General features: G+C 29.2%; 2 protein-coding genes across 2 annotated transcripts; both read right to left on the bottom strand.

Moving 5' to 3' along the window:
• Nucleotides 1-32: 32 nt before the first annotated feature.
• Nucleotides 33-12,958, bottom strand: Fak (protein tyrosine kinase 2 Fak). Its single transcript, XM_047056186.2, has 12 exons — nt 12,079-12,958; nt 9,356-10,808; nt 8,755-9,119; nt 3,502-4,735; nt 3,312-3,452; nt 3,170-3,250; nt 2,834-3,110; nt 1,995-2,773; nt 1,430-1,939; nt 746-1,369; nt 520-694; nt 33-458 (listed from the first exon to the last, which is right to left on the bottom strand). The coding sequence occupies exons 2-12, from the start codon at nt 10,760-10,762 to the stop codon at nt 334-336; spliced, it is 5,718 nt and encodes a 1,905-aa protein (XP_046912142.2). The 5' UTR covers nt 10,763-10,808; nt 12,079-12,958; the 3' UTR covers nt 33-333.
• Nucleotides 12,959-15,476: 2,518 nt separating this feature from the next.
• On the bottom strand, nt 15,477-16,566 carry LOC124493119 (casein kinase I). The gene is made up of 3 exons (XM_047056189.2): nt 16,145-16,566; nt 15,654-16,067; nt 15,477-15,585 (listed from the first exon to the last, which is right to left on the bottom strand). The coding sequence occupies exons 1-3, from the start codon at nt 16,540-16,542 to the stop codon at nt 15,477-15,479; spliced, it is 921 nt and encodes a 306-aa protein (XP_046912145.2). The 5' UTR covers nt 16,543-16,566.
• Nucleotides 16,567-16,575: the final 9 nt, after the last annotated feature.

The following is a 16,575-nucleotide window of genomic DNA, read 5'->3' as shown; positions in this document are numbered from 1 at the left end:
AAATCTGATTGCATTATGATTACAATATCGTATCGATTTCAAGTATTTAATTTTTTTTAAAATGAAACAAACACAAAAAATAATTAGTATATCATATCAATGAAAAAATTGTCATTAAAATTTTATATTATACATGTAAATCACAGATTAATAAGATGCAAAGATGCGTTGTATTTTTAAAATCATCAATACAATAGAAATGACACAATAAAATGAAATGAGATTTTTTTTTAAATGAAAGAATCAATTCATACAAGTAAAGCAAGGTTAAAGATAATGTGACAAACATAAATGGGAATGTTATGTTATTTTCATTCAGTCAACATTTTCAAGTTAAGATGTATCACATTTTTCATCAGTCTTTATTCGCAAACGTATTTCATCAACCGTATCCATTAGGTTTTTTGAATCAATCACAAGAATATATGAAGCTTCCAACATGTTTTGTTTGTAAGCACCTGTTATTGGATTTCATGAAAATTAGTATTAATGTGATGATATTATGAAAAGCATACGAACCTTCCATCGGTGTATCGGTATGCATTATAGCCTTTTTCATCGATTCCACTAAATCATTCATATTTGTGCTAAGTTTCTTTTGTGCTACAATTATATGACGGTGTTCATCTTCAGGAATAGCTTCCAAGAATATATCAACGTTTGCCAATAAATTACGAAGCTCTTGTCCGACATTCTATTAATGATGTTTTTTTTAATTAAAAAAATGAAATAAATTTCAACTTACTTTGACTAGATCAATGTATTCGGTGGTGTTTAATTCTTGTACACCTTTCAGTAGATATCGAACAGAATTGACAACGTTGATTGTACCCCAATACACGGGATCTTCTTTTCGATCAACATCTGCACTAACACAATTAACTTTTTCCATCATTTCTTTCCTAACTTTAGCATTAGTTAGTTGGTTATGTTTGAAGAATTTTCTCAATGAAACTGAAAGACCACAATCTTCAACAGTATTGTTGGTCGATGAATCTAGTGAAGATGTGGATGGATCAGAATGATCATTTTCAATAGAAGATTTTGTAGATTTATATGAATTGTATGATTCATCGCCACAGCGAGATTTGGATTGAAGATTTGGCACACTATACAAATGATGGACAGATAAACGCTGCGTAGGCGAGGATTGAATTTGATCAGCATTTCTATCACAACGTGCGTCTTCATAAATACTGGGTGTTGTTGAATTATGTTCTGATCTCGACAACGATGATCCACCATCTTTGTCGGAATAACTTTTGGAAAATGTATCTGTTTGATTCAACTGCCATTTAAACTCATGTTGTTGTAACCATTTTTGATCTTCTTGCATTTGTTTTCGTTGTACATCAAGGATTTCCTTTATCTATTTGAACATACATAATCAGAAAAAAGATAAACTTAGAAAACTTGTCGATAAACATACTCTGTTTTGATTAAGGACAGAATTTTGACTAGCACTCGAGGACAAGTTGGATTCCTTTTTGATCGCCATTTGAGCGTTGGATAAATGCATTCTTGAGAATGAAGATGAAGATGACGATGATTGGTCTTTGCCTGAAGATGCAGAATATAGACTTATTTTTGAATCCGATAAATCGTTAACAATATCAGCACGAGCAATAGCACCAATAAGACCAAGTTCGTTTTGATAGATATCATATATTTTTCTTTTGATCATGCGAAACGATGGCCGGCGATCAGGCTCATAACGCCAGCATTTCAACATTAACTCATATAATTGTTCAGGACAACGAGAGGGTTTTGATAATCGGTCTCCACATTCAATTAAACCAATTACATCCGGGTTTTTTACACCTAGAAATGGTTTTTTGCCCAACATAAATATTTCCCAAACACAAACACCAAACATCCAAACATCGGAAGCTGTTGTGAAACGCCTGAAGTTTATTGATTCTGGAGCCATCCATTTAATCTGAAAAAGAGAAAAAATTTAGCAAAAAGTTTCTAATAAAAATTATATAACAAACCGGTAGTTTGCTATTGGTAGCCATATAATAAGAAGCATCTTCAATGTAACGAGAAAGGCCAAAGTCAGCCAATTTGACACAATCAAATGAAAATACGAGAACGTTTCTTGCAGCGATATCTCGATGCACAAATTGTTTTGATTCTAAAAATGCCATAGCACTGGAAATCTGATACGAGTATTCTATTAATCGGCGATGTTCTAGTTGTGAGCCATTTTTCAGTAAAAAATTCCGCAATTCTCCATAGTCGGCCAGTTCCATGACAACAAAGACCGGTGAGGTAGAACAAACTCCAATCAATTTAATGATATTTCGATGATCTAGTTTATGCATTCTTTCGGCTTCACATAAAAGTTTTTGATCAATCATTTGAGCATCATTCATTGACAATGCAGAATTGTCATTGTTTTGAACACGAGATATTTTTATAGCCACTGCAATATTTTCTTTATCTCCTTTTTCATTGTGTTTTTTGTAGTAGATACCTTTATGGACATTACCAAAATGTCCATTTCCTAATAATTCATCAATATGTAAATGTTCTCGCTGTATTTCAAGACAAGTTTCAACAGGATTCGAATAATCTGCATCTTCCTGTGCTTCATCTTCATGTAATTCTTGTTCATCACTAATGTATCTAGTAACTGGTTCATAACGGCTAATTAGATCGAAATTAGCTTTTTTAGGCTCAATTATTGCTGATGAATTTGATCGAAGTGAATTTTTTTTAGAATTGGGCTCATCAGTATAAGCATGTGGAAATTTTCGGTTTGTGCTCTCTGAATTTTTATAGATAAATAAAAAATTTTTAAAAACCAGAAAAAAAACAAATCAATTACCAGAAATAATATTCAGCCAAATTGATTCCGGATTATTTGTGGCTAATCGATGGTATCCATCAATCAGATCGGCAATACTTTGAGCAGTTGAAAACGATGAACATGTTAAAATCAAAACATCATCTTCATTTTTGATCCGTAAGTTGAGTAGAATTTTTTTCGAACTAGTTCCAATAGAATCTTCACAATTTGATTGTTCAGCATTTTTATTCATTGTTGAATAGCTTTTGATGTTGATTTGTTCAACGAAATCAAATGATTTTACAATGACTGATGGCTATTAAAAAAACGAAAGTATTATTTGTATTGCAATTATTTTGCAACAAAGAAACTTACTGGAGAGGAATTACTAGTAAAGTAGGCAATGCCTATATTCGGTCCAATCATAAGATCAACTGGTACACACCAAATCGATTCCTGATAAAATTAGAAAATATTGATAAATCATTTTACTTTCATTAAAAGGTGATCTACTTACACCAAGTGAGCAATGGAAAACTTCACGATTAAAATCAATCAAATGTATCACTTGATTCATAAAATTAAATGCCGCTTGTTCTTGATTCGATTGATAGATTTTCTTATATTTAGACTTGATTAATTTCCTTAAATGTTTGGGCTGGAAACATATGAGTTAAATTTTTTTAAATAAAATAAATATGCGTTACCTTAATTGAATTAGTGAATGATAAAGGAAAAATACGATGAAAATCATTTTCTAGAACATCCCAATTCGAGTTTTTTTCTAGGGCTTGTGGCGTTAAATATGGGTGTGAACGGAAAATTTCATAACAACCCAATTCCAAAATAAGATCTTGATTTGTGAGAAGTTTTGTAGAGGACAATTCTAATCCAAGAAATTCTTCCAACACTTGATTGTAGAGAAATTTGAAACTTAGGAAATCGTTTCGATAAAGATCTTCTAAATTTGTTGGTATATAGCGCATACGAAGTTCTAGCTTATAACCTTTTTCAAATTGCATTTGATTTTGGTCTAAAAATTCTAGCATATTTTTGTTAGGATGTATCCATATATGATCATTAGGATTAAGACCACGACATATTAATCGAAGAGCAAATGACCATTGGCTAGCTGTATTTATTTGAGGAGAATGTCCATTCGATAGATTCAAATTGGTCGGTGAATAGATTTGACTAGTCAATATATGTTTTATCACATCGAATGCAGTATGTTCTTGGTGGATTTCAATTTCGGTGCAATTCTTAACAGGCCAATAAATTTTCACATAAGCTGGACATTCCATGCTTAGTTGATTATGATCAGCCGACGATGAATATGATGTTTTTGTGGAAAAAGAATGTTGTTGTTGTTGCTGCTGTTGCTTAAGACTCGTTAAAACACTTGTCGATGATAATGAGGAGGAAGTATTAGTGGTTGTCGGGGTAACCGTTGTCATTAATGATGGTTTCGTTAGGAACGGTGATGATGATGCCGTAGACGATATTATTGAATTAGATTTAATGGAATTAGTATTTTGACTTGAGATTGGACTTGATTGCCTTTTATAATTATGGATAATATTTTTTGAATCAAATATCGTTTGCTGAGCATTACTATTACTATTAAAATTGCGTCGATAAAAGGCACCTTTTGGTGATGATAAATTTCCTGAATCACGGCTATTAGTGAAATCAATGTTATGATTACGATTATCATTTAATCCGTTTATAATAGCTGCCGTCGAATGATTATTTACATTGTCATTATCAATGTTATTGTTATGATGTAGTAATGATGATGGAAAATAATCGGTTCCATTAGTTGAATAACCACCACCACCACCACTTGTAGCCAAATGTTGATGTGATGATATTATGGAACATGATTCATCTTTGCTTTCCGCATCCAGATTGTATTCGATAAAGTTTCCATTCCGCATTCTACAGACACAAAAAAATTATCAGATTAGAAATCACAATAACAAAATTATTGAAAATTAAGAAACCGTTATTCTGTTCACCTAAGAATATTTTGACAACAATTTGGCTTTAATATTTCGGATGTTTGTTGAAAAGGATACAAATTATCACCAATAAAACTTTGATTATTTATGTAGAGAAAACTTTCCGTTACACATTCATCACCGGATCTTGAACGTAATAATGGTGATGATGATAATAAATGTGTATAACTACGTGAATGATCACCAGGAAAACATGAATAATCTGAATGAATATGATTGTTCGATGAACAGGTGAAACAATTCACATCTTTCAATAATGAACGTATATATGACATTTTGATGATCAACACACACACACACACAAATTGAAATAAACTGGGACGATAGTGATGATATAAATTTATTTTTTCAATGACAATAGAAATAAATTAGACGTAACGAGTCTCTAATCTAAATGGCAGCTATTTAATAAATGATGGCAGATGTAAAAACAACAAACATCATCATCAAACAATTAATAGTGGAATAATATCATTTTGAAACAATAAAAAACAATGGTTGTCAACAAATGAAAGCAATGCTATGGCTTTTTTTTTGGTTGCCACATTATATAAATCTTACTTATGTTAAATCATAAGATTCGACAAGGAAATTGAAAATCATCGATGGATTATGGTGAAATGAATGGAATTAATCAGATCATTGATCTATAAGGGAAAAAGTTGAACACATACAAACATACGCACACACACACTTATTAAAATAAAAGGCAATGTGAAACACTCAAATTAAATTAAATTTCATAAGAAAAATTAAATGGATGCAAAGGATTTCATTAGATTAAGAGTCAAAAACTAGTTCCCGTTGTTCCGGAAAAGCATAAACAATAACAACAACAACAACAAATGTCAATGGACAATAGTTAAACGCGAAACATCAACAAAACAAAAATATTATGAAACACCATATCGCAATTGAACTCAATTTTTTTTTATTTGTCTACAATGTTTCGTTGAATGATTTTTTTTATTAATAGTGGATTTTTCTCTTTAGCTTGATCAAGACAAATAAGGCAAACACACAATCATCACACACACACAAACACACACACAAATTGACCCTGATTCTTCTGGGGTGGTAAAAGCTATTTTTTACGATCAATCGTCATAATCCTCTTCCTTTCACAAATATCTGTTATGATTGGAAAAACAAAATAAAAAATTTGATCATAAAATTGTCAACAAAAATAAATTCGAAGAAAAGCCAACTGATAATGTTTAAGATCAAGTTTTTTTGGTGATGATGGTGATGAGAAATGAATTTCATCAAACTGAAAACATAATCGTCAAACCTATGAATATTTATCACTATCAAATATTATTTATTTGGTTGAAATAAACTAAGTTAGTAGGTCTATTTGTGTGTGTGTATGTGTATTACTGTTCATTTCATGTTCTTGGGTCGAATGAAAAGCGCCCAAAAGGGTGTTGGTGAATTGATGATGACGTTGGCCAATTGTCTATATATTGGTGTTTGTATGTATTCATGAGGTTATTCTAGTTTGAAATTATTATTTCACATCATTTACAACATACAAAATTTAAATGGATGCATTGACTTGTTATACTGTTATTTGAAACATACAATGAATGTTTAGAATCTGAAGGATAACAGAACAGACAATCAATGTTATGTGTGTATAAACATTGCGGAACAAATCTAACTAACTAACAACAATCTCAACAAACAATAATGGTAGACATAATAAATCTATGTTTTTGTGTTTGTGTGTGTGTGTGTGTGTATAAGGATGTTTGAATATACAAACAACAACCATAGATCTACACACACACACACACACACGCAATATGAGTATTTGCCTTTCACGGTATTTCCCATAGAAATAAAATAAATTTTCAATGATGAATCCACACTAAATATGCTAATCGGTAATCATCAGTTAGGCAATTCATGATTATGATTAAAATGATGATGATGATAATGGTTGGGATGGTGGCCAACCTCATTTTATTCAATAATAATAATAATAATAATTAAACAAATCAAACAAACAATCCATATATACAAATATTATTCAAATCAAATAATCAAAAAATGGAATTTTTTCCTGTTTGGATGCAAACAAACAAACAAACCAAAAAAAAAAACCCGAAAAAGATCGATCACCTCTTTATCGATCTGTGCACTAATAACTAGCGGTTTGATGATCAACTAAAAAAAAAATTTAGGGTTATTATCATAAAACTGAGAAAACAAAACAAAACAAAAAATTCGATATCAATAAAATTTTATTTACATTCAAATCATCAGAAAAACTTGAATGATGTAAAATCAACTTTGATAACCACAACCATGTTATCATCATAAAAACATCTGCGAATAAATCAAGTTAATCCCGAAATGAAGAAAAAAAATGTTTTAAATGTTTAATAAAATCATTTTTAAAGGTATATAATCATTAAGCAAATAAAAAAAAGATAAGATTGCCATGATATTATATTATTGCTAGCCAAATATAGACAAAATAACCATTTGGATCAAAACATTGGATTTATCAAACATTTAAATCTTTTTTTCTTGAATAAAAAAAAACATAAATAAAATATATGATCACAGCAAATTATATACATATAATGTGATATAAATTATTCACTCAAAATGAATGATACGAGAAATTAGTGAAGAAAATTTATTTAATGTATCACTGTGAGCTACGCGGACAATATTTTTTTTCAATATTAGAATTTCATTTATTGCTGGAAAAAGAAAAATTCTGAGCTTAAGAGGCAGTGATAAACAAAAATATAAAGTAAGAGAGAGAAAGATATAATATTTTGTAGTCACTCTTTCCAAATTTGATCATTGGATGCTAAATACTGGATGACTTCTATCCTATTCGAAAAACAAAACATAAAAAAGAAGAAAAATTTAAAGCGAAATATACAATTTTTTGTGGCTGTTAGAAAAGAAATGGAGAATTCATATCTGACATTTTTCTGTCAATTTTTATATTATGGTGTTTTTTTTGGAGATTTTGCTCTGAAGAAAACAGACCTTTTCTTTGATCAACAAAAATAGATTCAACAAATTTTTCATAAACAAATGTAAAAATTTTGAGCATAAAACTCGACCAGAACTCAAATTTGAATTGAAATCAACACTACCCTTTTTTCGCAAACAAAGAACCACTAAAAATTCATAAGTAAATAGGTCTTTTCATTCATCCTAAACCCAAAAACTGTTCATTTTAATCATCAATCAATATAATATTTATCATCTGATGATCAATGAAAAAGGAGTGAATGATGTAGGCAAATGTCCGATAATAATTTTTTTTTATTTACGATAAAAATATAGAAAAAACGAGCAAAACATTTGGATAATTTTGTCATCATTAAATTAATCATTGATATAAAGATTATGGGACAAAAAAAAATTTTTTTCTCAAACATCCCATTGTGAGGAACAACCTCTAACTTTAATAATTTTCTTAGCTCAACAGTGAACAAGATTGATTAATTTTAAAACCAAAAAAAAATTGCTATTTAAAATAAATTAGAAAAGCCACAAAACATCAAATGAATATCTAAAAATATATACAATCATGGCAATCATCTATGATTCATTGCTATTTCTCCGAAAATTTCTGAACAGATGGATGCATGGTTGATGATGATGTCATTCTTGTTTGTTCAAATCATCATTGATGTTCAAAAATAGATCCAATTTAAAAAAAAACTATATTGGCTATATATATGATGAAAATTGTTTGCTTTGTTTTTCCAATGTTTGTGCATTTAATCCTAACTAAACTACAAATGATTATTGACAAACCAATAAATTCAATTCACTCCCAATGTCTTCGAACTTTTAATGATTATCGATTCATTCATAAAATGTCAATCATCTTTCGTTGTGTTTCTTTTTCATTAAATTCAATCAATTAATCTATAGAAAAAATGGATATCAACTTACCTAAGCATGTAAGTGTTATCTAAACATGCTGAACGAGGTCTTGGCTTTATTAGACCTGATGAATGTGGACGAATAAATGATGTTGGCGTTGGTTCATGGATTGAATTTTCGATCCAGTGAAAATCATTACTCTTATTTTTATTGTTATTATTTGAATTGGGATTTGGATACACTTGTTGCTTTGGCTCGACAGATGATACTGGCGACAATGACGACATCTGTGGATTTTTTCGTTCATTATTTCGATTGAAATCTAAACATAATGGAGATCGACGATTCAATAATGATTCAGTCATTAGATCATTTTGACGATCAAAAAATTCGGCTTCAAAATCATCGGATTTTTTCCATTTGGATTGTTTTTCCTAAAAAATTAATCAATCATAAAAATAAGGGGTCAATTAGTAGTTTTGATTAACAGAAAAAAATTTCGGTTACTATAAATGGCTTTTTGAACAATAAATAGATGCTGTAAAAATAATTTCCTCATTGAAAAACTATAAAAAAAACATCGCCTAAATAAGTATACACCGAATATTGTGAAAAAATTTGTCATCACCAAAAAAGGAATATTTTTTTCTTGTTTCACCGTAAAACTTACCTTGGAATTGAATGAATGGAAAAATGATGATAGCCAACTTTTACGTACGGCATTATTGAATTTTGTGTGAATCGTATCCACTAAACCTAAACTATTTCTATCATTCGAACCATTGGTGGTTAATGATTTTTGTATATTGACATTCTGACTAGGTGATTTTATTTTCATATTATTATCAATGGTCACTGATTTTCGACGACGTGATGTCGGTGGACATGAACTTCGTAGATTATTTGATCGAATAAAATTCTTTGATGATGATGGCATTGCATTACTATCACGTCGTAGTAAAACTTTTGCCGAAACATCATCGTCATCATCACCATCATGATTATCGTCGTTTTCTTTGTTGACAGCCAAATGTAATGTTTCTTTTGGTTCTTGCCAAAATGATTTTAAATCATCTGGTTTTTGGAACGGTACAATACGATCCGATGGTTTATTATGTTGACGAAATCTTAATGGTCGTATCGGTTCTTTTTGTGATACAAACATTTTGTCATTTGAATCCACTTCTTGTTTGTCATATGATAATGATAATAATGATGATGATGATGATGATTCTTCGTCTTCGTCTTCTTCACGTATGATATCGATATTTTTTGTTGATAACAGATTCAAACCACTACCAACAACATACGCGGAAAATGGTGATAAACAAACATTACATCGACATTGATATCTATTATGATGTATTTGTTGCTGTGATTGCGAATATGGACAATATAATGACGACGTTGTTGATTTTGATGATGAAACAGACGATTGTTGCAATTGATTAGTTTTAGCTTCTATTTTATTCAATTTTTTTGTTATGTTGGGCGGTGTTTTTTCTACCGACATCGACACAAAACTATTAATATTATCAATCTGAAAACAGGAAATGGCTCGTCGTTGGTATGTTAGCTGATGATAAAATTGTCCGTTGGTGTTGTTGTTTGTCGTATCTGATTTATTGTCGTTAGTAGCATGATGATGATGATGATCGTCATTATATTTTAATGATAATGTAGAACAAGAGGATATTGAATTATCAAAATCACAACGACGTTTTTTTCGAAGACATTGTATGCCCTTGTGTTCATGAGGTAAATTAACCCTGAAACTAGATGATGATGAATCAGTTAATGAATCGTTAGAACAATAATGTTGATTAATTTTTGTTGTCTCAAGAACAGGTGTTGATGATGATAACAGACGACGAAATAGTTTATTTTTAAATGGTGATAAAATCGTTTTATTTGTAAATGATGATTTAAAATCACGAAATGATTGGCTAATTTTTTTTGAAAATCGAAAATCTCCGGATTCTTCGATATGATGATTTTCATTTACTTTAAAATTCGTTTCAACAACCGATTTTGTCATGAACAATTGATGATTCCAAATAAAATTCAAATTCTTCATTGGGAATTTGGCCAATCAATTAAATTGAAACAAGTGATGATCAAACCTAGAAACGTTTGTAAGAATAATTTAAAAAAAAACAGTCAATCAAATAAAGGGCAATAGGTATTGTTATTCTGTTGTATAGTGGTTCAAAGTTAAAAATAATATATTTTAACTAGAATTTGACTTGAAATAAGAAACAATTAGTAAACATCTTCAGATGATAATTTGTTTTTTATTGCTTATTCAAAACATATTGCAGAAAAAAAGAATGAATAGGAAATATGAAAACAAAAAAAAACCGACTACAAAGAACAACGAAACACAAAGTGACACGAATTTATATTTTTCGTATATATAGAAAAACAAAAACAAAAAAAAAATGAAATAAAATGAAAAAATTTCCAATCATCTTCTTCTTTGATTTTTTTTCTTTCTTTCTTTGACTTTCTTGACTCATTCTTATTTCTTTATTTTCTCTTTCTTTTTATTCTTATTCCTTTTTTTTGTTTCATATACACGATATTGTTGTTCATTCAAAATGTGCATGTATGTATGTCACCACATTTATCACACTTAATATACAACACATGAAAGACCACAATTTCATATACATTCAAACATTTACCATAGAAATATTTTTTTTTCTTTTGTATTATAGATAGAAAATGTTATAAATAAATAAAAATATCTTCATTATGAATATTGAATGAATATATACAATTCTTATGTGATACTTATAATGTGCATACACAATGACGACATAGAAGGCAATCATCATCATTGTCGTTTGTCGATTATATTTTACCGGAGTGGTTGCTGTTGATGTTGTTGTTGTTGTTGTTGTATGGCCAAAATTTGAATAAACATTTTTTTTTTGCTTCATCATCTTCTTCTTGAGATCAGCAAAAAAAAAAATTGATCATTTCCAAAACGAAAAAAATCTTTTATATCCGATCGTGTGTGTGTGTGTGGGTGTAAATGATGCAATTTTTTTCTTATTTTTTTTACCTTCTCACTAAATAAATATGTTTTTTTTGTGTATATATTGCATCTCTAGTTAATTGAATGGAACCACCAACACAAAAGCAAAAACTCAATATTGGATAATAAAATGATGATGATGATGATGATGATGAAAAAAATGAAAATAAAACAAATCAATCATTGAAGATTGATGAAAAACACAAAAACAAAGAATATCAAATTCATTCAATTGATAATTGAAATGGATATTATCAATAAATAAAACAGGCTACACATAGCAAATGCTAATAATAATCATATCAATGACATAAAAAAAATAAATTGTTTAGATATGACAAATCACATACCAGATATATCGATTTTATGATGCATGGTCGATTCCGATAGACAAATCCTATATGATTGATTGATTGATCAACACTTGATAAGGTTTAATGCACTTGAATTTCACATATATCAATTCATTTCATTCAAGAAAACAAAAATTTTCTCGCTATTGTGTTATATAGTGATGAATGGTAGCTGATTATATTCACAATCGAATTGAAGTTCAACGAAAGAAATCAACAAAAAAAATCCGAAATAGAATGACGATACTATGCATGCATGTGTATGTGTGGATGAATGGTTCAATATTCATTCACGAAATGGGAATGAAAAAAAATTGTGATAAGAAAAAAAGAAGAAATAACGGTAAATATCTACTTGTTGTTGGATAACATGTGGGTTTTACATTTTCTGTCATTAACCTGATGTAGTTGTTTTCGTTTTGAATTCTAAGAAACCAGTTGTTTTGTATTTTATCACACGGGAAAAAACAAATCACATTTACATCACAAGAATTTCTTTTTTTTATTTATTATGAAAAGAAAAAATGAGAAGAATAAATGGATGAAATCATTCAGGTTTCACCAACACAAATAAATCACAATGATGAATTCAATGAATTTTGAATTGATGGTGATGGTGGTGGTTTACCTTCGATCGATGATGATGACATAAAGATCTGAGATAAAACTTAAACTGTCACCATTCATTATTATCATTAACAAAAATCAGACATTTTTGACAAACAATTAGAATTGAAATTTTAATTTGAAATAATAATCAATTTAAATTCAGATTCAAAATGATGATTTGATTGCCGTGATATTGTTTTCAAGGCGTTTGTGAAGAAAAAAATTTTTTTTTTTCAACACCACCACCGACTACAATTGATGCCGGAATGAATTCGATGATAATAATGATGGTGATGATGATGATGATGCCGCTTGTTGTGCGCGATTTGTGGTGGCGGTAGCATTTACCAAAATTGAGACGATTTTTTTTTCATTTCTCATTTCGAATATATACGAAGGCGTCGTAAGAAATCCTTATGAAAAATATATTAAGCCATATAATCAACAACATGAAAAAGTTGTCGCTGGATGCAATCATCAAAAACAAAAATCTTTCATTCGCGTGGCGAGGATATATATTTTTTTTTGGCTATATCTAAATCTTAAGCACACACAAACACAAACACACACACACACTTAAATAAATTGACACCAGTAACTTTCTTAAAAAACAGGAACATTGTGTTGATGATGATCAACAGGATCCTTCGAAGTTTATATGGTAAAACTTAAACTAAAAAAAAACTTGAAGAAATGAAAATAAAAGACAACGATGATTTGAATATGATGATGAGATATGATGATGCAGGCAAATGATATACACTTTGCCAAATTAGTATTTGCCAAGATAGTCTAACATCCTCATATTTCATGGTATCGAAGAAAATTCTTTAATTTTCACTGTCTTTGCATTCATCATCGTCGTCATCATCATCATCTCATTATTGCTATGTTGAATATAGATTGAAAAAAAACTGAAGCCAATTGAAAATGACAACTAATGAGAATCATCAAAAGATTTTTTTTATATTTAAAATAAAAAATCACGCATACATACCCTCTCTTGTCTTTCTTATGTTAAATGTTCCAAAAACTATCAAACTAATGATTATGATGATGACAGTTAATAATTGGAAAAGAAAAAAAAACAAGATTTAAATCTCATGATATTTTCATTTTTTTTTACAATTTTGTATTTTCGAACGAAATCAACAGGTTTCCCAAGTCATTTGAAATGAAATGTGTCGAATCATATAAAAAAAATTATGATGATAATGATAATGATGATGAGAATAGGCGTTGAACGGAACATTAAATTGATTGAGAAATAAACAGACAGAACAAATGTTGTGGAAAAAAAATATATTCGTCTTTTTTCGTCGTAGTAAAAAAAAGGCCTTCATATCTCGCTATAAACTTTACATTTACCAGTGTATAATAATAATTTTACAAAAACAATATAACATCAGCAGCAGCAACAAGTCGTCTTCGTTTGAAATTTTGTCCAGAGAGAAAGAGAAAAAAAAAGTTTCGTAGGCGATCCAATACTACTGTAACTGGCATAAATAATAATAATGGCTATGATGATAAAGTGTGTGTGTGTATCCTTGCTTCATTCATCAACACAATCAATACATTCTTTATAAAATGATTATTATTGATGGCCATTGATGAGAATAATGAATATGCATTGAATTATAAACGAAGAAAGAAAATTATGGTTAGAAAAAGGAAAAAAGGTAGATACTGAACCCCCATTTCTAATTTAATTGGTAAAAAAAAGGATTGAATCTCAATTCATTGTTCATCAAGAAAAAAAACGAATAAAACCAAAATGTGAATGAAACTAACTTAAATAATCCGTTTTTTCACTTACAATCGACATATAAAAGAAGACAAGAAAAAAATGAACCATTTTCACGTATATATCATGTTTATCATGAAAAACAACGTGACATATATGTGCGTAGGTGTATCTGGGACACACTCTTGTTATGCTTCGGGATTTGTTGATTTTTATTTTCTAACTGAAAAAAAAATTATGAAAAATATTTATGATGGTTGATGTGGAAAAAAAAATTATACTGGGTCGTGAATGATTTAAGACATTTTTCGAGGATTGGTGTCTCCCGAATCATGATAATAATTATATTACATTGAAATTTCAATAAGAAATTTTCTTCACTTGCCATTTAATTGGTTGCCAATAAGGATTTTGTTATCATTCATTAATGGAAAATTAATTTGAATAGAAATTGAATAAATATTTGAATTCAAACCATTATAACCAAGTCTTTATTGTTCTCTACAATCACAAATATCAAAGTTATATCGATACATCGGAAATTCTTTGTTTGGCGCTAAACAATCGAATTTTGAAAATCGATTGTCATGTTCATCACTTTGCGATGCTCATTTATTTTTTTCGATTTACATTTATCATTTTTTCATTTATAATTTTAAATTTTTTATTATTATTACAATACAATCATGTCTGATCCTCAAGAAAAGTCTGATCCTTCGACAACAACTAATGAAAATCCAGAGTTGCAAAAGTTACTGAATGGAAATGTACAAATAACCTTCAATACTATTAAAAACCTTGTAAGCTTTAACACATTGTTTTGTTAGCGTGTGAATCAATTTTTTCTCATTTTTTTTTGTCAAACAGAATTCATTCAAAGTACATAATCAAGAGGAATTCATACTTTTATTGACTATGGCGCATAATTTAACCGTTGGAATGACTAGATATAAATTGAAAAATACTCCTCAACATACTATTAAAACGTTAAACAACGGTCCTTCAAATGTTGAAAATTATAAAAATAATGATAAAAAATAATTTATAATTCCCATGAAAAAACAGTTTCTTTGTTTGATTTAAATCTGGCAAATTCCGATCGTATCATTTCATAATTTGGTTCATCAGTGAAATCAAGATTCCTTGCATAACTTTTGTACATAGATGGAATGAAATGTTATTTTTACATATTGTACATTAAAAATTGATACTTTTTTACCTGAGTAAATTGGCAAATACTTTTAAATGATTTTCAAACAATTGATCTGATGTCAATGATTGTTTCATTGAGCCAACTTTTCGACAATGTTCTAATGGATTGTTTTTGGCAAGATTGTTGCCAGAACCAAAAGACCATGGTAAATTTTTTCCATTCAAAAAATATAACAATAAATATGCCAATGATTCAATATCATCGCGTCTAGATTGTTTCAATTGAAAATGTGAATTACAGCTCATGAATAAAACCGATCCAACCATACGATCATGGCTACTAGGCGAAAAATGTTCCATTGTATGTGGATTACGATAACGTTTACATAAGCCAAAATCAATTAGATGAATAGTTCGATATTGTTTGGATTTTGGAAATCCAATCATAAAATTTTCTGGCTTTATATCTCTATGAACAAAGCTATGATTTATGAATGAATGAGTGAATGATTGGTAGATTGTTAAAAACAAAACCAATAAACCCCAGCATAAACTCACCCAATGGAATGCAATGTTTCAATTCTGGTTATAATTTGTATGGCAATTTCCAATATTGTATCCAACGTGAATCGTTGATTACACATATCGAATAATTGATTCAAATTCCTATATAATTGTTCAATAACAATGAAACTTGGGCCATGATAAAGCGATTTTTGATAGACATAAAATTGAGCAAAACCATGATAATTTTTTAGAAAACGATAAACATTATATTCATTATTAAGATGATAAGAATTTGTTTCATTAGAATTAAATTTTTCGATTTTAATGGCAATCATATGGAATACATTTTCTCGATCCTCACCCGAATAAACAAATCCAAATGATCCGGATCCTAATTTCTTATTAATTACGTAACGATCATTGAGTACAGGACTGGATATGACCGACATTTTTTTTAAATAGAACAATATACAACTAAAAAA

Source organism: Dermatophagoides farinae, chromosome 1, assembly GCF_024713945.1.
Source record: "Dermatophagoides farinae isolate YC_2012a chromosome 1, ASM2471394v1, whole genome shotgun sequence".
Classification (NCBI taxonomy): domain Eukaryota; kingdom Metazoa; phylum Arthropoda; class Arachnida; order Sarcoptiformes; family Pyroglyphidae; genus Dermatophagoides; species Dermatophagoides farinae.
Note: the sequence above shows the minus strand (reverse complement) of the source record. Positions and strands in the feature narration are given on the sequence as shown.

Bases quoted from the DNA above. Each gene is read 5' to 3' on its own strand.
- Fak (XM_047056186.2), bottom strand. From the start codon at position 10,762: ATGAAGAATTTGAATTTTATTTGGAATCATCAATTGTTCATGACAAAA. The intron at 3,453-3,501 runs GTAACGCATATT...ATATGTTTCCAG, and splicing joins CATTCACTAATTCAATTAAG to CCCAAACATTTAAGGAAATT. The intron at 459-519 runs GTTCGTATGCTT...ATCCAATAACAG, and splicing joins TACCGATACACCGATGGAAG to GTGCTTACAAACAAAACATG.
- LOC124493119 (XM_047056189.2), bottom strand. From the start codon at position 16,542: ATGTCGGTCATATCCAGTCCTGTACTCAATGATCGTTACGTAATTAAT. The intron at 16,068-16,144 runs GTGAGTTTATGC...CATAAATCATAG, and splicing joins GAAACATTGCATTCCATTGG to CTTTGTTCATAGAGATATAA. The intron at 15,586-15,653 runs GTAAAAAAGTAT...TATGTACAAAAG, and splicing joins GTATTTGCCAATTTACTCAG to TTATGCAAGGAATCTTGATT.